The 26,152-nt window shown below is 40.1% G+C and overlaps 1 protein-coding gene across 1 annotated transcript in view; it reads right to left on the reverse strand.

Annotated features, from left to right (window-relative positions):
* Positions 1-1,112: 1,112 nt before the first annotated feature.
* nbas (NBAS subunit of NRZ tethering complex) overlaps positions 1,113-26,152 on the reverse strand; it is a 138,808-nt gene continuing 113,768 nt past the window's right edge. Inside the window, exons 50-53 of the mRNA XM_067481454.1 lie at positions 19,875-20,014; positions 15,752-15,899; positions 13,288-13,422; positions 1,113-3,822 (exon numbers count right to left, since the gene is read on the reverse strand). Of these exons, the coding sequence (XP_067337555.1) occupies positions 3,547-3,822; positions 13,288-13,422; positions 15,752-15,899; positions 19,875-20,014 (699 nt within the window). The 3' untranslated portion in view covers positions 1,113-3,546. The remainder of the gene's footprint in view (positions 3,823-13,287; positions 13,423-15,751; positions 15,900-19,874; positions 20,015-26,152) is intronic.

A 26,152-nucleotide genomic window follows, 5' to 3' on the forward strand; every position in this document is an offset into this window, starting at 1 on the left:
AACATTGTCTCATTTTCTTCTAGCCCTCCCACAGGTGGGGTGATTCATTACTTTCTTGTTTGATATATAGACCCAACCCCATCTCTTATCAATGGGCTTGAAACACAGCAATATTGCTGTCAGGGTAAATACCTCAAAGCCACAGCTCTTTATTCAATTTCTGGCCTGTCAGGGATATGAGCTACTCTACTTCAGCAGCTGTTTTAAATGTTGCCTGCCAAAGTGAATTACAGGTGAATATTTCACAATGTTGAAATAAAATATATTCCTATTCTGGCTGGCCCAAAAGTATTATAAATGACAGCAGGGTTAGGCAGGTAAATACCACTGTGCACTCATGGACCAAAAACATAAGGGGGTCTCAAAAAGAGATTTATTTAATAGAAACTTTACAGTGGGGGAATTTGAAGAAATTAACTTACTTTGTCTTTGGAGGCAGCAAAAATAGTTTTCACAAAACCAATGCAGAAATCAAAATGGAGTTTACTTTTTCACTTAAAAGAACTGACTACAGCCAGAGAATGTTAACAAGAAAATATGCAAACATATATGTGCTTATTATGGTTTTAAATGGCCTGGAAGCTACTGGTCCCACAGTTCAGTAGGCATCAAGTACAATGACAACTAAGCTTACTGTATTATTTCCTATATGACATTATCTGTTTTTGTTTTTTACTCCTCTCACTGGTTTGGGTTGCTTGGGCTTATTTGGAAAACAGGTAAAGGTCACATGTGCACTCGTTAGTTTAGCAGTATTAGAATATGTGACCATTTTAGGCTCGTTCACTTATCAAGTCAAGTTCTGTATCAAGTGTCATTTGCACAGATGCAGGTGTAGATGTGCATAGAAATTACTGCATGGTTATTTCAGTGGCTTTTCTTCAAGTCACAGGGTATGACAAAAGCACAGTCTTTACAAACAGAACTCTCAAAGAAAAGGTACTAAAAAAACTATACAAAAAGTACTATAGAACAAGGTGCTGTCTTGTACTGTCGACCTAGTTTGAGGCAACATGACCTGAGAGAAAGCATTTTTAAACCCAACAGCATCTCACTTGGGTTGAGGACTGGGCTCTGTCTGGTCCACTTCTAAGGGTGGATTTTGTGCTTCCGAGGCCTTTCTGTAATAGATTTACTCCGGTGTTTAGGGTCATTGTCCTGCTTATTCATCCTGCTTCTTCTGAACTTCAGCTTGGCCAGGCCCACCCTCAATGTAAAATACAGTAGTAATCCTATCTTAGATTTTTAGAAAACACTATTACTCACTGTTTTTGAGTGAAGCTAACTTAAAATAATCAAATACAGAAGCAACAAATGAAGCAACGACGACACTACTTAACCAGTAGGGGGCAGTAATTCACAAAAGGTGCTTAGTTTGCTGGGGGTCAAGGCATCCTGGTGCAATTCATACACCCAGTCCATTGATCTTTTTCTGCACTTGGAAAATCATTTGGTGACATTTGCTAAGGATGGAGGGAGGAATAAATTTTAAATAAATTTTTCAAAAGTGCATTGATGCAAGTAAAATATATTTCCCCTTTTTGTACAGTGTGAAGAACATTTTCCACAATGGTGGGACTGATCTGGGCACTAGATAATTATAGCTAGTTGACAAAAGAAGTGTTATTTGGCTGGGAAGGTGGGGCTCTTTCTACCTAAGTAGCTTAAGGTATGCATACGATAATATTGTGGTATAGTGTAGTATTGTCACAATAGAAATGCACGTTCATTATTTTGGGGGAAGGGGCGTAATTAACAAACCATGACTGAACATGGTTGAACCTTGGCTGGAAGTCAAGACTTTTGGGAATGTTTCTGGGGCTTATTGATCTTCTTCCCTGACGCTGACCACGTGGTTTTTAAGCTTCTGCCAAAACCTAAATGAGCTGAGAGACAGAAGATATTTTAATGGTCAGAGCCGGTGATCACTGTTTGTGTCTGGGTTGTCTGGGCTGGGTATGTCTGTCTCCTCAGTATCACAATATAATAAAAATGTAAACTGCTTCTTTCAGAAGATTCAGTGAGTGAGGAAGAAGCTCATCTTTTTCTTGCTTAATCACCACCCAAATGCTGGATTCTCTCCTGCTGTTCATTAAAGCTCGGTTTCACAGGTTTATTTTATGGTTTTCTTTTGCGCACATTCTAAACAAGACTGGCTGCTCTGGGGACCTGCAATCAGCACCACTTTATTAGTTTCATTGAACACTTTGACAAACAAGATAAATTAGACCCCCCCGCCCAAACACACACACACGCACATACAGCCACTCACTAAATCCTTGCCCTGCAACTAATTTCTCAAAAAAATCAAGGGCTGTTGGGCAGGAAAAATAAAGCTATAAAAGCTTTTAGCAATAGCAAATTCAGAGTGTGGGTGAAAGCAGTTGATTGCTCCAAGGCCTCTATGGATTTGTGCATGTTGACCAGAGAAAACAGTTTGCTCAACTGATTTAAAATGATTGTGTAACAAAGCAAAGAGTGCATGTGAGGGCAAGCAAAAATAAATGCCGATCAGGGGGATGCAATTATGTTAAAACAATGGGAAAATGCTGTAATTATAATGCAAATATTTTCTGTTATATTTTCAATGTAAGATGAAACTCCAATCATTATAGGACCCATTCACTGAAAAGAAAAGCAATGTTAACAGTGTCATCAAAGAAAACAACAACAACAAAGACTTACACATGTCTATTAAAGTAGATGCAAGTGTTGGGCACTTTTTCCTCTATCATTACTATAAAACTCAACATAATGACTCATTTGCATCATTAGATTTTTATTCATTTCAACTTTGAAAGGGCGGGGGGGTACAGAATAAAACCTGGAATCTATCAAGCTAAACAAATAATGTTGTGTACATACACACACACACATCCATATTTACTTCTCATAATCATTAGCTCTACATATCACTGTGTTGTCAGTGCTCACATACAGTACTGGTGCATCTGCACACACGTGCACACACAGTGTGGGGCAGCTGCTGAGCTAATTTGTTTAGCAGGAATTAATTAGACATTATTAGGGGGAAAACAATGGAGCAGAGGCAGAGGCAGAGTGTTTAATGATAGGACGTCAAAGAGGCAAACCTGTCACGGAACAATAGGCTAATATCCACCCACTGCTTCCCAGCTACACACAAACACACACACACACAAATTAATGTAAGCAGTGAGTGTATTTTCTGATCAGCCATTCGTCTGAACATTCATTCATGACTGAGGAAAGACAGAGCTTTGTGTACTTCTATACGTGTGTCTCTAGTTGAGCAGATGTTTCTCTATTAAAGGCATCCGATAATGTACCTTTAAGGCAAACACTGCAGCTGCTGATTATGTGTCGTCGGTTGATGAACCTGAAACTCAATTACAGAACAAAATGCAGAGGTACGGCCTGATGTCACTTCTGTTCTCGCCTTGCACTAATTTCTTCAGATCTCCATCCAACCTAACTCTTTCAACACCTCGCAATCTCTTATCACTCTGATCCAAACTGCATCCCCTCCATGATCAATCCTTCACACCTTGTTCCACCTCCTGCTTTTCATAGCCACTTCTTGAGAACAGCCAAAGCAGAGTTGAAGGTGAACTGGGCTTGGTGGGTTCCGCGGAAAGCCAGCAGCAGAGATCCCGCTTCGGGGCCGTGGCCTGCAGTCAGCAGCTCTGCAGCAGCTTTCTCTACATCCCAGCCTCCCTCCTGCTGGTGGGACAGCATGTGGGAGGTGAGCAGGGGGTACAGGGCTGAGGAGACACATCCCACTAGGAGCCCGGCGTCCAGGAGCAACGAGAGGAGCTCGGCATCACAGGAGGAAGCCGTCTCCTGGAGGGAAAAGAGATGATGAGAAAGTGTAAACACGTAATGATTGAGTCAGGAGAAACTAACTTTCCTTTTTAAGTGTGATTGCCTCTTTTTATCCCTGCAAAGAACATAAGCCATAAAAACTAGAAAGAAATTTGGCAAATATGTAGCTTGTGTCTGCCAAGTAAAAAGGTATCATTGAGCAGACGTACTCTAGACATCTAGTGGTTGGGAAAACAATGAAAGTTGCTGCTAAATGTAGAGAGTTACAAGCCGCTGTATGTGATTACGTTGTTTGATGAAACCCGATGAGGTCACACTGTGTGATGACCTTGACGCTGACCTACACTCCGATGGCACATGCATGCACACCCACACACACCCACACACCAAAAACACAGACTATTCTGCTTTTCTACAGCTATGTGGAGCTGTAAGAGTCTCACTTTCCAAAACAATTCAGAACACATATTCCCACAGCTATAAAGAAGGCTTTATGTAATATTTTAATTCCATCTTCCACCTCTTTACATCATTGAAATGCATGCAAATTCTTACAGCTAAATGCCGTTCGGGCTGCTGTTGAGTGCTGGGGTTGAAAGGCCATCTCTGTGCCTCTATCTGTGACTCAGCCCATCTCCTCTGCTTCTCACCTGTTTGCTGTCTCTATTATTAAATTGCACTTGCTCAACTAGACGTGCATTATGTGAGCGTGCACACACACACACACACACGAAGCACAACAGCCAGTCCCTGTCAGGGTATTTCTGGAGCTGAGGTAGATCAATTATAAATGTGGAGCTCATGTCTTCTCTTCTGTAGTAGAGAAGGGGAGCAGAGCCAGATGAATCTCTCTCCCCCACCTCAAAATTCTCTCATCTCTGTGCTAGCCTCGCTCTATTTCTTCTCCTCGAAGGACAACTCATCCTTAAAATCATAAAACTTTTAAACAGAGTCCCTTCACTCATGTGATACTGGATATTAGTGAACCTAAACATCTCACATGAGAGTTGAGAGACAACTGTTGTCAATGACAATCATACTCCTGCTTTGTGTCCCAAAACAGATCTGGGTTTTAATGCAGGTTTTAAACAGTTGTGATTAAGTTTATGAATGCTTGGGTCAAGAAAAAAAAGGGTGATGAAGGGGTTGGAATGGCAGTTATAGAGATACAGTATGTGATGCATGACTAACAATTTAATCAATAGAGAGGACCAGATAAATCATGACAAGCTGGGGGAGGGGGAGACTCTGAGGGACTTCTGATCTTGCGACAGAGGTGGGTGAGGAGGTCAATGGGTTGCTAAGAGAATTATAGGGAAAGAAAGACAAGAGAGATGGAATGATTAAGGAGTTTGGAAAATGTATGATGGAAAAAGATGAAGGGCGCGAGCCAGTGAGGAGAAAGGCAGACATTCACTGAAAGCATCAGATACATACATTTTTAAGTGCTCCAACTGTTTCCAAGGGCTGAATGCACAGTAGCACCACAGAGAGGCACTTCAAAACAACTTAACACTTCAAGTTTCAAACTTTTGATTTCGGAGCCTCAACAGAAAACCAGAACAAATATACTTTGTGGGATTTGTGGAGCTGCAGTGAACATTGACCTATTTCGCAACTCAATAACTTACAAAGATGATGTTAAACTTTACAAGTAAAGGAGCAAGTAAGATACAATACATGTGTCAAAAGAATGAACAAAATATGCTCAAACTGTTTACCTCTATAGTGTGACATCAAGGACAAGGTTTCTCACCCACACTAGACTTGGATGAGAGGTTTTAGACCATCCGGGTCTCATTTTACAAATAATATAAATTTATTTATTTAGAGGCAAAATCTTTATGGGGGACTGTTCGTAGAAGTGAACATACTGTAAAATAACAACCTTATAGTCAAAGGTAAAGTCAGGGATTCATCCTGTGACAACTATTAATGTGTTTACAAAACTTCAAGGCAATTCATACAGTAGTAGCACTGCTCAGATCACCTGCACTGTCTACACCTACAGAATACATATGGGTCTGTGGGCACATGCATGAAGACTGCTCTACCAGGTGGCCTCCAAAAATAAGAAGCAGGAAATATTTATGTCACTCTACAATCAGGGAGGGGCAATGCAGTTAAATACCTCAGATATTACAGCTTGTGGGCTTCAGAGGAGACCACTTTAGTAAGTAACAGATCACAGAGAGAGAGTTTGGGTTGACGCCGTACAAGTTTGGAGCACAAGAAATCAGCCTTGCTTTTGTGTACTGTGACCAATTTAATGACACACTGAAACACCAACTCCTTATTAATATACACAAATTCTATCATTCCTGCATGCCCTGGTTCGTTGTGGAGGGGAGCAAGGCACAGAACATGATTTGATTGCAGGACCAGTCCTCCATGCACACCAACTTATGCACACACGTACGCCTCCCAGGCTATTACTGTTTGACGGTGTCAAGAGAGACAGCAGATTTGAGTCTTAGAGTCAGTTGGAGTGACAGTCGAGCTGAAAATAGATGTGAGGAAGCGGCAGGGAGATGGAGGGATGGAGGGGAATGTTGATATCAGAACGGAGCTGATAACTTTATGTCCTTTACACAGCATGAACAGCTCTGTCACATTTCAGGCACTGCTGCTTGTCCGGGGCTCACACCTACCTTACGCAGTAGGCTACAGACAACTGAGGCCAATGGCAAAGTTCAGAGGACCACTACCTGTACAGGGTCTTGAATGTAAAATAAATAGTCTTCCTTTATATAGTTTCTAAAGTTACAGACTCACTAAATAAATGTCCTGCTTTGGTTTTTCTTTGCAACCACGACGCACATTTTTACTCAAGGACACTATTTATTATTAAATGATTGATGTTTCTTAATACTGTGGGAATTAATTTGGGGACTGTACAGAATAGTGATAAACGACTATTTTTATCAACCTTCAGTGGAATCAAATAATTATTTGATCATTTGCTGTAAATTATAGTCATATAACATTCATTTCAAGCAAAATGTGAGTAAAGACTCATTTGACTTTTTGGGAATGACACTATTTTCTCGCAGAAAGTTTGACAAGTAGATCAATACTACTCAAATGTGCCCATTAAAATGCAGCTTCTTCCACAAGACAATTAGCTTATGATGGCATACAGACAGAAAGACAGGCAAACAGCTAACCTGCCTCAGCCCAAAGCCTGCAAAATCTGGCTACCAGCACATCGCAAGTTTACTACCATACAATATGTTTGTTTAATTTGTAGAAGTGAACACTGAAGTGTAAATACAATCATTTGTAGTTTTACCAGGCCGGGGCTGGCTGTTCCCTCGTGCGTCCAGTTTTATTGTAAGCTACACTAATGGGCGTCATAGACATGAGACTTCTTACTTAACCATCAATAAAAAAGCTAAGTATAATACCCACATTCCTCTTATCTTTGATAGTTATTTAGGTTTTAAACATACAGATTGGGCGAGACCGGCGTGGCTAAAACACAGGTTTTTGTGTCTCTGATTCAATGGAAGTGCTTTGACTTGTCCTCCACATATTGTATGTCTGAAATAGAGAGTTCAGCTGCAAAGCAGCAGCAATCCAGGAGTTCATGTCTCTTTAGGGACACTTCCACAGTGTGAAGGCTTGCTACAACATCAGCTTGAAGCCTTTATGTAAAAAGGCATCCCCAGAAACGACTCTGCAACCATCCCATCTGCAGTCCCATCTCTTGCCTCCCATCTCCCCCTTGTTCTCTTACTCTCTGAGTTTTGGAGTTTTCCCAGCAGTCTGTCCAGGCCTCTCCTTTACAAACAGTTCAGCACAAATAGAATCTGATTGAGGTGGGAATACATCCATCATGCCTTCCTTTCTTTCTCAAAGGTCAAGAGCTAGGGGAACATGAAAACCTGTCCTGGGGTGTATATATATTTTCGTGTTCAGGCCTGTTTTCTGTGTCAGGTTAAAAGCCCCTCCAAGTCTTCTCTAAAGGTCCAAACAACACCTTGTCTATCTCTTCAGTGAAGCGAAAATAAGAGGCATTTTCTGTCTTGTGTGTGCGCTTATGCTTGTAGCAGGTGTGTGCTGTGAGTGAATGAACAAACACTCAGCATGACGAGAGAACTGGCACATCAAACTGCAACCATAAGATGTCCAACCCCCCTCTTAATCTTGTTATTACCTAATCATTTCTCGCTGTCCCACCCAGCAAAAGACAGCCAAGGTTGTCTTTCTTGCTTGTTTTCAAAGGCTGCCAAATGCTGCCTGATTGGTCTGGTCAATTTTTGTACCCTTTCTTCTGTTCTCGCTTTGCATGTCTCTCATTTCCCGTATATGCTTTTCCTTTGCTCTCTCCTACCCTTAGCTAAACTCAGCTGAGAGCTTAATTGGAATTACCATACACGTACAATGCCTAATACATAATGCATGACCGAGCCTTCTTTTATCATTTAAATCATAAAGCTTCTCAGGAATGCCAGACAACACACAACTATCTTCTCTTCCACCTTCCCTTATCCCTTTTTTCCTTCCTTGAGCTCTTTGAACCTGTCCCTCCATCCTAGCTGTCCCTAGGCTTTAGCTATGCAGCAAACTGAGTGCGCACACACTACACCGAACAGTCCTTGCTTACAGCATGACATGATTGAAAGTGACAGAGGAGGAGGCTGTGAAGCCAAAAAATAAAAATAAACGTGAGCTGTGATGCACATGAGCAAACACAAACACACACAAGCGCTGAGAGCAGATGAGGATCAACACACTGAGTTGCAAGCAAACACAGCTAGATTAACAGGTCCAATATGGCACAAAAGCTGTAAACAAGCCCACTTAAACAAGCAATTAGACACATAATCACTCAATCAAACACACCTACCCACACAGGCCTGTTAACTTCACTCCAGTGGACAGAAAGACATGTTCTGTCTGATTCTTTGCGAGGACTTCACAAGCACAAGCACAAACACATATAAATGAAAATAAAACAAGTAATAAATGCAAAAATTATTAAGGAAGAATTAAAATTTTTGAAGGTCGATTATAAAACTAGCTGCTCTTTAAAACCATCCCCTACATAAAACCATAGCTTAGAAAACAAAAGCAGGCAGAGCAGGTGTGACATGCTGTGGCTTTCTCCTTATGAAGCAAGGACAGTAGGAGTTTCGAGGGTGTTGTCTGCTTTTTTAAAGCATACAGGCTGCCCACTGCTCCCCCCAGGGGAATGGGTTCAATGCAGAGAAAGAATTTCATTGTAACATGTATGTGCTCAATGACAATATAGGTTGGTCTTCTTTAGTAAGTAAGTATGAACTGGTAAGTTACATTAATGAGCCTTTACAACTAGCACATCTACTGTGTAGTCAGTCCTCCTGGTGGAGGAGCTGGTTCTCGATGTTAAATAGACACAAGGCTAACGTCAGCTCTGTCTGGCACTTTTTTGGGTTTGGCGAAGTTTACGTTTCAAAATCAGTTAATGTGATCAACACTTATACCCCTGTTATTATCTTTTTCACATTTATTACTAAAAGAGAAATAATGTTAAGTTAAAACAATAGACAAGTAAACCGGATAATCACCAAGATTAGGTAATGCTAGAATGGAATAAGGCCATTTTACATTTTTTTTTATGGAGCAAAACTTAGCTCAATTAGCTAGCCACTGTCATTTCAGTTAAACTCCAACTAAAAAACTAGATATGTGTTTTTGTCTAGCAAAGTAAAATTTGATGGAGGAGAAAAGAAGAGGGAAGAGTTAAGAACACAAACAGGTAAAAACTCCCATTATTTTACTGTTGTGTATTGCAACTATGCAAGCGCGTGTTTGTGAACATGTGCAGCAGCATCTATTTATGCTGCACAATGCACTGACAGCTCATTCATATTGGCAGGGCAGCTCTTATCGGCCCTTATCTCTGTCTCCCATTAGTCAGGCTGGTGTTAACCCCTGGCTCGCCTGCTCCACTGCTCTCCTCTGCTCATCCAGGGACCATATATCTTCACTAGACGGAGCAGAGCGGGAAAGGTGGGACAGGACATAAAGAAATAATGGGAGGAAAGTAGAAGCCACACGTGTTTGTACTGCAAGTGAAAAGAAATAAATGCCTGCATATTTGCACTGTATTATCCCGCATCATTAAGAACAATACAACCTCTTCTACATTACCTGCTATTTCTACTACTTAATTGTCTCACTTTCAAAAGGTCCGTGGTACTACCACGTCTCTTCTTCAATTCCACAAAGCCGACTCTGGCCTCCTGCAATACAGCTTAGCATATCTATTAACCTACAGTTCACTGCAGTGTATTGGAACAAAATATACACGTAGAGCCACATAAATGTCTTTCTTTACCAGCTATCCCAGCTTTCATTGGGTGACCCTGGCCAGGTCACCAGTCTATCTCAGGGCCAACCTACACACAAATACACAGACAGACAACCATTCACAACACATGGACAATTTAGAGTCTCCTAGTAACATGCATGTCTTTCGGCTGTGGGAGGAAACCCTAGTACCTCGGGGAAACCCCCGCATGCACAGGGAGAACGTGCAAGCTCCACACAAAAAAGATGTAGATGGTAGGTGGATTCAAATAGGTGGTCTTCTGGCTTTGAAGTGGCAGAGCTAACCCTTTCAAAACTGTCCTGCCCATGTTCAGAATTTATCTTTTTTGGGGTAGGGGATTAGGGAATCCTGGTTTCCTCAGGTAGATTTCTGTCTTCAGGTAGATTTCACCTTTGCCTTTGCCATATAATCGTAATCAGGTTTCTATTCAGCTTTCTCCAACTGAGCAGGTATTGAACAAAAGACAGACAGGAACAAACAGCTGAGTGAAAGGAGAATAAAGCGCGGGGTCCTTAGTCCAACAAAGACCTTAACTAACACTTTAACTAAGTTTATATAAGTCACTTTCCCCCATGGACTTTAAAAAATAATTCAGACAGTTCCCATTGTGGATCAGCTGTTTTCCCTTTCTCTCCCTATGTAATGTTAACTGTGCTGCAACACAAATACTCTGAAAAAGAAGCATTTTCTGTCACTATACAGTTAAAATCTGTGCGCTTGGCTTCGTAAACTGTGATAGAAAAACCTCAATGAAACATTTAAATGGCTGAATAACAACAGTCAGTCAACCGTTTTTATGCTTTTAAGCTTCCTACACTCAATTTCTGATCGACAACGCTGAAGTTAAAATCAATTATTTCTGATCTTCCCTCGACACGATCAACTTGATCTGGTAGTGGCAGCTGCCAACAAGTCCAGGCTATTTGTAGGTCTGATAAAAGGCCTCTGGGTGTTGTCCTCTCGTATCAGCTAAAATGTAGTTATAATAAAGTGTGAGAGGGTTTGAAGAAGAATGGTGAGAATTATTTAATTACACCCCCCCCATTTAGCTATGGGAATACTTGCTATTTAACCCCCTTGTGTTAGCTATTTCTATGTAATTCTTCTTTAACAGGGTCTTACAAATGGAACATATTTTCCCTGTAACATGAATTTCCTGGATAACCCACATACACAATTTTGATTGGAACTGCTGATGAAAGAGACATTTTGAAAGTCTCCAGAGCAACCAGGATGTTTCTACAATTACAATTTGCATTTGAATTTTAACATTTATTTTTTTAAATACTGTGGACAGCACAAACAAAATGAATGTCACCTCAAAGCAAAACACCAGACAAAGACCTGTGTACTTTTTTTAACTAGGACTGGATACTGTACATATTGCAGAGATCTATGCTGGATCAGTAAGACCGTATATACAGTTGTTAAGCAGACAATGTATCTGCACATTTTTAGTCATGTTAAAACTCTATATCTAAATTCAGGTATACAAAAGCAGTCACTGCAGGATAGCAACCCAGCAATTAACCTCATGTTTACTCACATTGACATATAAGAACTCGGAGAGAGAACACGGCCTTAAGATATCTGCAACAATGTGTTTTTAACATACAAATTGGGTAAAGAAATCTCAAAATAGTCTCAGAAAATCAAACTCCACTTCAAAACCCATTAGTAACAAAACATAGGTATAAACACGCCTTGATAGATGCACATACACAGACAAAGACAAATTCTCATTCACTTTAAGATAAGGTAGACATGCACACAGGCAAACACACACCCGCAACTACTTGCACATGGCTGCACAACCAGCATAGAGCCAAAACATTATCAGATGTATTAGATGTAAGATGATTTCTCTCTGTCTCTGTCGATGTTATCTTCAGATGAACACTGCTCTGTGCTGCTCCAAACAAGCCCCCGTTCATTCAGGGAGATTGCTTCTCAAAGCAGTGTGACACACCACGTGTCTAGCTCTGTCTAGCTCTCTGTGATTTATCTTTTCCGTCTTTTCCTCGCTCAGTCCGGCCGTGCACCCTACTCTGTCCTCTCCACCAAAGTCTTGCTCACATTTTAATGTTACACCTTCATACACTGACTCTGTCTATGTAATTTCCCTCCTTGTCCCATTTCTCTCTCCCTCTCAACACCTATTCCTTCTCCATTTGATTTCCTCTCCCCACATCTAAATCACATACCTTTTATTCTTAACACCTTCAACACCCTGCTTCCTTCACTCCCGCTCCCCTTTTTCTGCGCGATAAAAGTAGCATGTCGCTCAGGTGTATGGGACATAGGAGCTTTAATGTTTCATTTAATAGGGTCTCTATCACTTAATAGTGAGGTTTTCTCTTATCTGATTTAGAAACAAAGAGAGGGTCTTCTGGGTCTGAGAGGCCTACTTTGTGACGACTGCTTATCTGATCAGGGAACAGTGGAGAACAGCCCACACAGTCTTAAATGATTACTTTCTTATCTGATTGTGACTCTCCATAACTACAGGACAGTTGGAAAGTGGATAGATGTTAGGTTACTTGAATGTTGAGATTATTTTGAAGAACTTCATTCTTATCTTACAAAAGTGAAGGTTTCATAAATTCTTTCTGCCCTCAAGACTTACATCTTCCTCCCTACATCTTCATCAATTGCTTCTTTTCTGCCTCGGCTTTTGTATTCCACCTTTCTAGGTCTTTCTCACACTTTTTTATACATTAGCTAAAGCACGTCGCTGAGGCCTGCAAGAGTGCAGCTTCATAAATTCATGTATTTTTTTTTATAATTTTTATGAAATAAGTTGGATCTCTCTTCAGGCTTCAAAAAATTATTTAAATAAAACATTTTGAAAAGGAAAGCAAAAAAGGTCATAACAAAGAGATGGTGCTAAACAGGATGGGGTCACAGGATTATGAATAAAGACAAAATTAATTGAAAACAATTTTAATAATTTTATGTTCATCGCTATTTTTTTTATATCATTAATGAAGTGAAAAACCTGGGTTATGCATTGTTCACTGTAAAATAAGTTTAGTTTAAAATAGTTCTAAATAACTTTAAATAATGACTTAGTTATTTGAAAATCAAATGGCATTGATATCAATAATAAAAAAAAAGCTTTTGTCTAAAATGAGGGTGGTCTGCATCTGAACATATGTACTTACTGCGCTCATGCCATTGATCTGATCCAGAGTCAGCTGCAGCAGATGCTCATCACCGCTTTCAGCCATTAATTTGAGTGCAGGCTGTAGGAGGCAGGGCTGGTTTTGGAGCAGCAGGGTGGCTATGTGTCTGATACACTGGAGAGTAAAAAGAGGTAGATGAATTGACAAACGTGAGGGTGAACAGATGAAGGAAGGACATGGAAAAAGAGGGATGTAAATTAAGAAATGTAATCAGAAGACAGTAAAAAAAAAAAGGAAGCGAGAAGAGAAGGTGAGAAGAGGAGACAGCGGGAAGAGAGTAGGCGAGGCACAGTGAAGGTTAATAGATGTGCATATACTGTACAGACATACAGGCACATAATACTTTTAAAAAGGTCTACACACAAAAATACACACACTCACCGTCCTGTTGCAGTCCCATTCAGTAATATATGGATATCACAATGCAATCTGACTCCCCCATGCTCTGCCGGTTTCATTCCAGCAGATTCAAATTAAAGCTGTTCAAGAGAGAGTAAAAGGCCTCCTTCTCCACCTCCCACCCCCTTCCCACACTAATATTAGACAGCCAGGCAGACACTAGCCTATTCACACTGAATAGCATTAGTGCTAAACTAATATCACAGTCAGCTGGCGCTAGACATACAGAATGCCATTAGGCTTACCGCTTCCATGGTGCTCAGCAGGGCATGAATAGCATTAGAGGCCGTCAGATATCAAACATTGGCTAGTGCCTATAGCACATAGCAAAAAGCACTGAACTGATGCTAACACATTGCTGTGGGTTACGTGGTTTAATAGCTTTAGGCTCCTGCATTAAGATATGGGGTGAAAAGATGGCACCACAGTGAGGTTACACTTAATCCAAACCAGCTTAGTCACAAATTGATGATAACAAAGGAGATAGATAGAGGTGTACAGGAATTGAAAATGCGAGTTTTCAGTGTATTGCGTTGATGCAAATCATCCATCCATCCATCCATGCATTATCTGTAACGCTTATCCTGTGTAGGGTTGCGGGGAGGGCTGGAGCCTATACCGGCTGTCATAGGGCAAGAGGCGGGGTCGGCACTGGACAGGTCGGCCGTCTGTCTCAGGGCCAACACATTCACACCTATATTGAAGTCCCCATTTATCCTAACATGCATGTCGTTGGACAGTGGGAGGAAACCAGAGTACCCCGAGGAAACCCTTGCAAGCACGGGGAGAACAAACTTTAAACAGAAAGGCCACGGTGCAAACTGTGTTTACATGGACTTAAGTAACCAGGTTACAGTCTTTCTTGGGAAAGCTGATTTTTTAAGCTGGTTTCCAAAATCTGGGTAGGGGATTAGGGAAACCTGGTTTCCACAGGTACACTTCTGTCGGGGGAACATCGATTTCTCTGCCATGAATACGCGTAACCAAGTTTTCTAATCTTTCTCCAACTGCCTATGTGTGCCTAACAAAAGGCTGCAGACAGGGACATGCATCTGAGTAAATACATGAAAGCAGAGATCGTTAATGGGTTAATGCGAATGCCAAGTTTGCCTAAGGTCCCACCGAAAATTTTCCTAACACAAAGTGCCTCATAGATGTCTAAATAAGTCACTTCCCCCCGGAGTTTTTAAATTGTGACTGTTATGGATCAGCTTCATGTGCCTCCTTATTTTTTCCCTGTTTCTCCCCCTGGCTTTCACATAATCACACAGAGAGAGCGAGAAAGAGAGTCAGTATATAGCTAAAACCTACGTGCCAGGCTCCCAAAATAAGTCAGAGGTGGAGGAGAAATCAGGTGACTCTGCTGCTGCATGTATATCCGGATTTCCCGTAACCAGGTTTCTTAAGTGCATTAAACACCGCTCCCAGATTACCTGAGAAAGCCGATTTCTCTGAGTACCCGGTTACTTAGTGCATGTAAGCGCAGTCTATTATAAGGACTTACTAAACTTTAAGATGCAAGAGAAAATATTAAGAAAGTAGGAGTAATCATTATACTAAATTCTGCTAACGTAACATTACACATTTTACAGTATATTACTAAATGATTAATATGACTGTAATAATGTAACTAACCTATTAAAGGTGAGTAACTTTTTTGAGTATTTTTGAGGTTAAAATGTTCCTAAACAGAACAGCCTGGCAGTGTTGCAGAGATATAAATGTTTTTCAGTGAGACTTGTTCTTTTAACCAATCATTTAAATTTTTGGTAATTTAATATTGACTAAAATCTGAAGGCCCGTGCAAACGTCTTGGAGTAATTATTTACTTGGTAACTGATTTGGTTGGTCATTGCAATAAATCATAAATCCTGTGTTACTATTGAAAAATTACCACATAGCTTAAAATAATTCATATTTATTTTGTCCAAAACCTAAATGTCTTTGTTGACTTCCAAGTTTACTATGTTTCAGAGATACTAGAGAAAATGACACCATAGGCGATTCAGAGTTAGAAATGTAGGTAGGACTGTTTGCTATTTACCTGTGAAGGAAGCTTGTGTTTGGTCTTATAGAGGGATCGCACCATGGTGAGTACCTGCTGAGGCAGGTCTGATTTCACCTGTGACCCCTGGCAGTGAGTCAGAAGGGCTGACGTAAGGACCACCCAGGAGTTACGGTCAGTCTGTGCCCTGGAGACAGAAAACAAGATGAACATATACTGTGTGCACATGCTTCTGTGAAGTCTTGTGCTGAGCTTGTGTGTTTTGTGAAGTGAGCCCTACATTATGCTTGTAAATATAAGCATAAGCATCTAAAGTAAAAGCTGTAAATATATGTTGGCAATACTTGTACTGTATACACTATACAGGATAATACACTAATAAAAAAAACAAAAACAATATTAGGATATGTAAAAAACTAAAAACATTGCACCCACTTTATAAATTATGTAGGTGCAGAATGTCAGCCACATAATAATAAGAACATCAACTTCCTTTCAAATCACAGACTGACATGAAAGCAGACAGAATTACCTAGAGGTTTGCAGATGATCTAATAAATTCTGACACTAACTTGTAAGTGAAAAGGAAAGATGTTTGACCACAATGCTGCGGCAGTTAATATTAAACATTTTTTCCTTCTCTGTGAGAACACCAGGGAACAGCAGTGACGGGCGTCACTTTGTCTACATGGTCCTGTATGAGCTGTTCAAGACCTTTGCCAATGCCTCAAGAGTAACCAATTCCCTTCCACTAAAGTCAGCAAATGGCAATGATGATGAGGTAGTATGACCTTCATGGATCTATAACGCATATCGGGCATAGGGAAGAAAGCTGGAAAGCACAGAACAACTCATGTGTAAATTAGATCTTGGTAGAAAAATGGATGCTATTGAAATGAATAATTTCATTATCGTTATCATTAGCACAATAACGAGTCAATGCCATTTTAGAGCCCCTATAACTGCTGGCTAATGCTAATGTTATAGAGGTTGTAGATGTTAATGTGCAGCCAATGTCTCATATCTGTGTCAAGCCTCAGGCGAAGAATCAAACCACATTTCACAACGCCAGTAAAGCTGTAAATATTCACATGATGTATAAAGATAGTAAATAGCCTTCAAATGAGAAAAAGCCAGATAGGGAGGACAGCCGGGCTTATGTGAGAGGCATCTTTCCATTCACTTACTAACAAATCTCACCCTAAAAGCTGCTTCACCTTCTGATGATGTGGTCATGGAGGCAAACAGAGTCTGCTCATGTTGCAGGCACATTTGCTCACTTTTATCAAGGGACAAGGAGGTAACTGCTGCATGCAACTAGAAGTGTCTACGCGCTTGCCAAATCTTTTGTAGGGTGCAGTGTGAGTCACAGCCAACCCCCAAATCGTGCTTCGAATCATGACTCAGTTTCAGCGGACAGACTAAAGGATAAGCTTTTGAGATGCAACACTCAATATAGCTCCAAAAACAGCCTCTTGTAGTCTTACTGAAACAAATCCCCACTCTACAGACACACGTACACACACAATAAACACACTTCAGCAAAAATACCCGGATTAAGTGCTTAACCTTAACCATGTGTCTTGCACACTAAAAAAAGATAATGCCCCAACTCGTCACCATCTTAAGGGCGGCATTTGAAGGTTAAGTTATTCTCAGTTTTGTCTCATATTATGAGTGTCAGATGTTGCAGCTGTTGTAGATAAAAAGCACAGTTAACACAAATCAGAACTGTATTTCAGGGTTCTACTGAATGCTTCAAAGAGGCACATCATCAAGTAGTCAGTGTGTGTATGAACGTAGCAGCAAAATCCCTCGAGCGATTTACAGTAAATGAGAACAAGATGAAAAAAAAAAAAAAACTAAATCCATAATCAGGAGTTGAGTTTGTATTCATTATGTTTGCTTTTAAATCGAAAATTCAGACATACAACTGCTTAGTCTGTAGCTGACTGTTCTAGCAGACGCTGCTCTGACTGCAACTCCAACACTCAGAGTCAGTGAGGTGTCAGTGAAATCCAGGTTTTAAGGTGAGGTGGCTGTGTTGTCCAAACCTAATCCCTTCTCTCCTACTGTGTACTGTGCCAGAAAAGACAAGTCAGTGACTAATCTACTGCCCATTACCAATTTTCTGAGCGATAACCACAGTCCCCACCAACAAAAACATTTTCCCCCTTATTTTAGAAACTTCCAAGTTTCTCACTTTTAGTAATTTGTTTTCACCTTCATGCTAAGCAGCTTTTGCTTATGATACAACACCAGCCTGCAAATGACAAACTGACAGTTGATTAAAAATATAGTGTCTTGTGTCTCAGAGTGGAAAACATCCGTTTGGTGATGCTTCACAGTCAGCTTTCTCTCGCTGGCTGTTGCTGGTTTCTGCTCAACCTTCCATCGCGGTTCCTTTCACACTGCAGGATTTCAAGTCAAACATGTTTTATATTTAAAATTTCAGATTAGGAGCATGAGCGTGTTGGAAGCATTAAGAACACCTCTGTAATCCCCTCACACTACCCGACCAATTTGAGCCTGCTACGCTGACCTAGAATCAGCTACAACCACCCTTGAATAGGAAATGCCCCACGGATTGTCGCCACCAACAAATCAGGGCAAAAATCGGCTGCATGGGACAAGCCCTGAAGTATAGTCTATAAAAATTTCTTTTGTCCTCTCTTGCGTAGTTCAACATGGTCAGTAAAGCCATGTAGATCTTAGCCCCACTCACTGAGGTTGTAAAGTCCCCTTATCTAACTTAGGGGTCATATATTGTGAAAGAGCAAATGTCCTTTAAGGCAGGTAGTTTTGGCCTTTATCACTGAACAGTTTAAACATGTAAACTATGTTCATCAACAAACCCATCTGAGTCTGAATAACTAACTATCCTATTCAAAGCATGTCCCTTCAGGTTTCTAACTACTGGAGAAGAACTTTAAATTGCAGATCGCATTTGTTTGAAACTCAGTCTGTTTGACTGAGCTGGAAGTAAAAAGGCTCCAGAAAACATGATCCTATATTGTTTCAATGGTCTTCAGAGTACCTCACACTTTAAATTGAGAACAATGGAGCAGAAAAAGAGCAATCACATCATTAGGCATTTATCAATATTTCAGCCAACACTAGCTGAGGCTCATAAGACACTAGCTGGTGCAACAAGCCCAAACCCTAAAGATTTGCGAAGACGATCCCCTTTATTTCAGCTCTAAAAGCCTATGTGCAATATTTGTACCTGAGTAATTAGAGCTACACTTCTCCATGTCCATTCTCTTACTGAACTGTGAAAACATTGCACAGAAGTTGCCCATTAAAATCGCAATGTTTTCACATGCCCCTGATTTCGGTAACAAACAAGGTATCATATAAACCCTGTATCTGTGGTCGACACAAAGTTAAACACAAAGACACATTTAGTTCCACTTCGTTTACGAATGGAAAAGAGGCCACTTATACCCAAAAATGTGAAGCAGCGCCAACATATTGAGAGTCGATATAAAAACAGCTGTAAGAATGACTAATCTGAGCTGCTTCAGTGCTGGTATTTCCCGTAAAACCTGTATTTAGTAACATGATATATGCATTTTCCTTATCTGCCTATAGAATATATATTTGAGTTCTTATTAATCTGAATTTGTCAATGTTGACTTTGTTCCTGCAAATACATGGTCTTGAGCAAATGAACAACTTAGTTCAACTGATTATTGACAGTATCCGAGATGCTAATCTCATATTTTGGTAACTGTGCATATTCACTTTCGTACTAACACCAAGGTCATGTATGTTGATTTATTTTATCGTACAGACAAACAAGCAGAAACAGCCAGCCTGGCTCTGTTTGAATGTATAAAATAATCCGGCAAATAGTCACCAACATCAACTTCTTAGATATCTGATTCAGTTTTTGTATAGATTATTGATAATATGGTGACTGGTTAATAACTTAAAATGTGCTGCTAGGCAGGTTTTTTTCTAATTAGTTACTTAGCCCTTTCCCCTGGTTCCTGCTTAGCTACACTGTTGACTGCAGCTTCATGTTTGCCAGACTAAACATGAGAACAATACCGTATCAATCATTCTTTCTATTGCTAAGAAAGAAAATAATCACATTTCCAAAAATGAATAAAACTTTCTCTTTAACCTTGAACGAGTCAAAGAATAGTTGTCTTACACGTCCTCTTTGATCATAGGTGGCCACGCTTGCAGAAGGAGCATCAGCATCGGAAAATCCTCCCACTTCTGAGCAGCCCCCAGCAGCTCCAGGAAGAGAGCATATCTTTTCTCTTCATTCTCCACATCTTCTATTTGGACCTGAGAGAGAAGGTGGAGGAAAGAATGTAAAATCAACTTGAAATTTGAAAGCAAAGGACAGCTCTAAGAATTTTAACTCTAACAAAGAATAAAGCCCAAATTAGGTACATAAATGAAAAGAATTCTGCCTTGAGCATCCATCTGTTTCTTTAACAATCGGCCAGTGCAATGTCATGGATCAATATGATGATAAATGCCAGCATCATGCACTGAGAAGTCTGTCTCAGTGAACAGAAACAGGAGACCAGCTTTAATTGATTTCAAATGAAGCATGCTTTCAACAAACTTGACAACCTAATGATTGCAGCAGTTTGTGGGCAAGGCATTCCTGCCAAAGCAAGACCTGAATGACTTCGACAATCACACACAGTCAATCTACACTAGTATCAAAGACTTCAAGCTTCAAATAGGGCACTGAAGGGAAGGAACAAGGCTTCAATCGTAATGGCACATTTAACCTGTGGTTTAACCTATTCTGTGTCATTATGAGAAAGAGAGAAAGTATGACAAAATATAAAGAAATGAAATAAGAATATGGACAAATTTACAGGAGGGGGAGGCAGAGGGAAAGTAATTAATTTTCTTCTCAAAGGTCGACTTCTAGTGTGATTTAACAGTTCAGAGAGCGGCTGATTTCTGAGGGGAGAACCAAAACCTGCCAAAGCATGGCTTCTGCAAAGACAGGCTCTGTCACACATGCACGCACACACTCACACTCAAACACATAAACACCCACTACAAAACATCACTTGCAGCCAGACTCATAAAACACAGTTTCAGCCTAAGCAGCGCGATTAAATTTATATGACTGCATATCTATTTAAAGCCTGTTGACAGATAATGAGAATAAAGGTCTATTCACAGAATAATTCAAATGTTTAAGAATGCCGGAGCTGTCTGTGAATTAACTCGGAAAGACAAAACTGTTCTTTGAAACCTAATTTTCAAACATCAGACATTATTGTTATGAAGCTGGTTTAGATCTGATTCTGTCTGTGCACTTCTTTGTTGTGATCCAAAATACTCATGCTGGTACTAGTTAAAGTATCCCACTAAGAAGACCTATCATACATTCTGGCAAATTCATAGTATTTCTCCAATACAATATATTATGAACAAATGCGCACTGTATTTTACACTAATTAATACAGCGATGTTAACACGCTGAACAACTATAGTGAGCTTCATAAACACCATACCTTTTTATAATGAGCGAGTCACAATGAGCACAATTACCCTTTTGGTGCAATTACTTTAAGTTTAGCGCACTCGTTACCTAGAAATCCCTCTTTTAAATAATGCATGTAAATGCATCTACTATTGACTTGCTCATATAATTATTTTACTTCTCTATGTTGCAATTGGTCCAAAGAGATGAGTGTTAATTAGGTATTACACAGATAACAAATGCCTATAATATGCATATGATAGTCATACTGGTTGTGATACATTAGATGCGATACATTTCTAATTTATGCATAAAAGCATAGGTTAAATTACAGGCAGCACAGATTCGTGCTTAGCGCTGAAGTGAAGCGCCTTATGATGGGAGATTGAGCAATGAATGAGTAAAGCTGAAGCTCAGGACCCTCGGGAAATTGAGGTCATTTGGGAAACAGAAATGGAATCTTAACTACCTGTAAAAAGTCATTGCAATCTAAAGCGCTCACATCCATCACCAAATGTAAACTGCATCTCAAAGCCTGTTCATCACTATTATTGCCTCGTTGCATTATGAATACAGAAAACTGAACACTTTGTAGCTAGTGAAGCATTTTATACAGTAAATTTAAGAGCCACATTCATCTTGAAAAATAAAAAATAAAAAATCAAGGGCAGGCGAGGTAAGACATCGGGACTCCAAAAAATATTCTGCTCTCACTACACAAAACATTAGAAAATGCAAATACACACAGACACAATCACAAGTAAAAATCCACACCTACTGTACATATCACATCCTGTCACTACTGGCAGGATGCGCACACACATATCAAAACTCCCCTACGGTAGAACACAGATTTAATCTCTGCCAAATAGCTGTGAGACTTTTATTTTCTTAACAAGGAGGGATGGTAATCAATTATGCCTAGTGGTTAAAATCAACATTTCCTCTGTGGTGTCCTGCAAAGACAGAGTGCAGGAGGGCAGAAACGGAGGGAGGGATGCTGGTAGCAGCTAATACTTTAACACTTACTGTGGATCTGTCGCTTTATGAATTTGCCAACCCACCGCAAATAGAGTATCATTTGGCTTCAGAAAGTCTTTAGATGCCGTCGCTATTGTCTAAAACCTATAAGGTTTCTTTACTGACCAGGTCTCCCTTTTACCTGCACATGCAGGTTTTGTTGGTGAAAAGGATTTTTGTTTTTCTGAAGCATAAATGAACAGACATCAAGTCTTTTACATCATGTACATCATTGAGCTGTGTAGGTAGATACATCTGAGTATCATTTGTGCATCATTTCCAAACATGTCTCTGTATTTTGAGTAATAGAAAGTATACTGTATGCAAAGAAAAATAAACTGGGCTGAAACTGAATCTTGGGCCACTCCAGGCATGGGCATAGAGAATGGGAGCTGAACAAAGAAATCACAGCCAAGTGTTTCAATAAGAGGCTACACACAGGTAGTCTTGAAGTAGTCAGTGATACAGAGTCTTAACTATATGAAGCAGAATGGGGGCAACAACATCCCAAACTTCTAATAAACATTTTGAGGGCGTGACATCAACTGGACTAGAGGCAATAATTGGGGTGAAATTGCTGAAAATGGGATGATTGGGGGAAAACATGTCTACTAGGAAACAGGAGTGAAAATGCTCTAATATTGTCAATTTTGCCAGCAAAAAAGGCAGGAAACTTAAGAGCACTCATCACTGGATGAGGTAAAATCCTTGAAAACTTTTACCATTAGCCAAACCATTACTTTTTCAACCAAGACTGTACCTTCAAGAACTCTGCAGAAGCCTTCATTAATGGAAGGTACTGTAAATGACACTTGTTTTTAAATCTGGATTTTATAGAAGCCATGGTAGTGTGGAAATGCAGAGGAAATAAAAGTATTTGCTAGTTTATCAATATTAGCAGAAATACTTTTAAAGAAAGTGTCAGAAAAAAATATCGAATTCTGAAGCTGTTTTCTTATTAAAAATGCAAGGCTGCACGGAGTGATTCTGATTTGCAATTCCAGGCTAGATTTTGGTGTCAAAAACAATACAAGAGTGATCGGATATGAAAAGATCAATTCAGTTGATGTTTACACTAAAACACAGCTTGAACACTAAGTGATGAGTGTCGGGCACAGTACATTTCTTAAATAAAATTTAAGGAATTCTCATTTGGAAATACCCTCCTCGAATACTGAGATCACCAAATAGAGAGAAAAACTAGTAAGACCATATTTTTTCTAGGAGACAGTAAACAGCTACACAGAGAGCTGTGGAAGCACATTTAATGCTAAAAACAAGCAGTCTGCCACCATTACAGTATATGCTGGCTTTTAAAAACAACTGGTTAACCCCTACCCCACACCCTCTACATAAACTTGCTAATAAAATCACATGAAGGAGAGCTACACTCTGACATAACACAGCCATCACAAGGCTGTGACTATGTATCTGTTAGAAATATAAAATCAAGCTTTGCTGAGCTAATAAAACCTTCATTATAAAAGTCACATTTAAAGTGGGCCTCACATTGAGGGGGGGGTACTTCACCTTAATCAGTCCCTCCAGGATTTTGCCGACCTTTTTGCGATTGATGCAGCCTAAACTCGCTGGTTTCACGACAGTTTTTCAAAAAAATTCTGACGCATGTTGCAAGGTTTTCGTGATGTTTTTTAAATTGCAAGGTAGAACTCAAAGAAGGTGGTTGAATTGACTTCACAAGGGGAAAACATTTAATAGAGGGACTTTTTTTTCTGACAGCAGTAAATCCTGTTTTGTATACATCCAAAATGATTGTGATGAGACTTCACATACCTGTGCCCAAACAACATGGCATTAGGAAAGTTATAGTTTAGAAGCTATTACTGTGACACAGACAGACAGGCCACAGCAAGACCATGTGAAGGAGCTAAAACAGGTTTCACTGTGCAGAGGATGCAGTACAGTTAATTAGTACACAAAGAGCAGTAATAGATTGAATAAACACTCTCAAGACACTGAGGTGGAAATTATCTTTGCAATAAAAGAAAGAAGCTACAGAACAGGCTTAAATAAAATTTATGTTGTGTGCTGGGAATGCTGACTGAACCCATGACTGAAGAGTAAGGGGCGAAACAATCCACATCATAACAGAGGCACAGAAATGGGCCTAAGTCAAGTCATTTTTGCCACTTTTTTTAAGCACTACCGGGAATTAAACAGCTGGATAAAATCCTATATCTGCAGCTCAGACATTAATAACAATTGTCGCATTACGGACAAGTGGATGTTTCTAAAGTCCCTCTCCAAAAAACAGGCGCTACCAGCAACTTGTTGCCTTCACATTTCTAAATGTTGTTTTTCCAATATTTTAACTAGCCAGGTGTATAGATTGTGGGTCCTGACCAACACCAGGTGTTAAGTGAAGAGAATGAACCCTCACTGCACCGCTGAACTTCGGTTTTGGGTTGGATTGAATGAACTGTTATGGAAGGCAGTTTTTCAAACATGTGAGGTCAGGAAGCTGGTAGAGCAGAACACTGACATTGATATCATTCATGTCATTATCAGGCTTGTGGGCTATACTTTGCATGGGCAGGATAAGCAAGGGGGTATCACAAATCTATTGTAATTGAATATCATCAACTGTAACTGAGCATAAAGAGAGTTTTTAGCCAAGTTTGCCAACCACAGTTCCTTGCACAATTGCTGGTGAGAATGGAGCTGGCTAAACATGGGAGCTTTAGGTTTTGCACTCAAAAGCAACCGTGACAAATTTGTTGATCGAATCCAGTCTGTTCTTCTAGCTCTATTACGGCTGTGCCATGTGCAGTTCACAGAGCCGGTGGAAGATGTGAGTGGAGGCATGAAGAGCTGGGGGACAAAAAACTTGTGCAGTCATTGTGCAGTATCAGCTAAACAACAGGCGACGGCTCCAGGAACATACAGCCCATGTATAGCGATTCAGAGTTGTTTTGCCATTACAGCAGAATTTACGTAGGACACTTTTGTCTGCTTCTTAGTGTAATTAGGGGCCCGTTGTTTCATTAAAAAATATTATTTAAGAGGTAAATCTACTGTTGCTAAACAGAAAGATAACAGACAGCTTTTCACATGTAGCAACAGTCACAATGTGGGGTGGAGCTCTGCAAAATGTCTTGCCCAATAGTTTAAGTTTAAGCCTGAACACAATCCAAAAGCATGAAGGGGAAGAATACAAAGAATATAGAGAAATAGAAAAGTCTATTAGAAAACCAAAAAACAATAAAATTAAACACAGAATATAAGCACAGACACACAAGGACAGAGTCACATACAGTGAAAGGAAACAGGTGCTGTACAATTAAACACACACACACAAACACACACACCCACACACACCCACACACAGGCAAACGCATACAGTACCCCACATACTATCAACACAACAATTCATCTAAGCCAGCTGCAACCACTGATATAGGGAATCATATTGTTTCCTGACCACTAAGGGGTCAGCAAACAATGCAATGCTCTATAAAATCGATGCTGTGTGGCAGAGAGGACACAGGCATGAAAGCAAACACACAAACAAAAAGCTCCTAGCTCATGCTGGTTGTGCTGGCACAGGAAACAGTGCTGTTAAATAATGCCGACCACATGCTACATGCTCGCCCACTGTGACTGAGAGTAGCCATGCTTTTAGCAAAATGATACACAGGGACATGGAAAGTGAGACGAAAGCATGGAAATAAAGCAAGCAGGGAAGAGGCGGAGGCTGAAGTAAATGAAACATGACATCTAGTAGTTACGAGCAGCTGCATTATTGCTCTGACAACCTTTTACTTTTCAAGAGGAAAAAAAAACAGAAAACCTCTGTGGATAAGAGGGCTTTTGTGTACATGGTGAATGTGTGGAAAGTAATATTGTAAAACAGGTACTGTGTTTTTTTTTAGCTGCTGTGATTTGTGCTGCTGAGCGTTACAAAATTTCCAAACACCTTATTGCCTTAG

This window comes from Channa argus, chromosome 17, assembly GCF_033026475.1.
Source record: "Channa argus isolate prfri chromosome 17, Channa argus male v1.0, whole genome shotgun sequence".
NCBI lineage: Eukaryota > Metazoa > Chordata > Actinopteri > Anabantiformes > Channidae > Channa > Channa argus.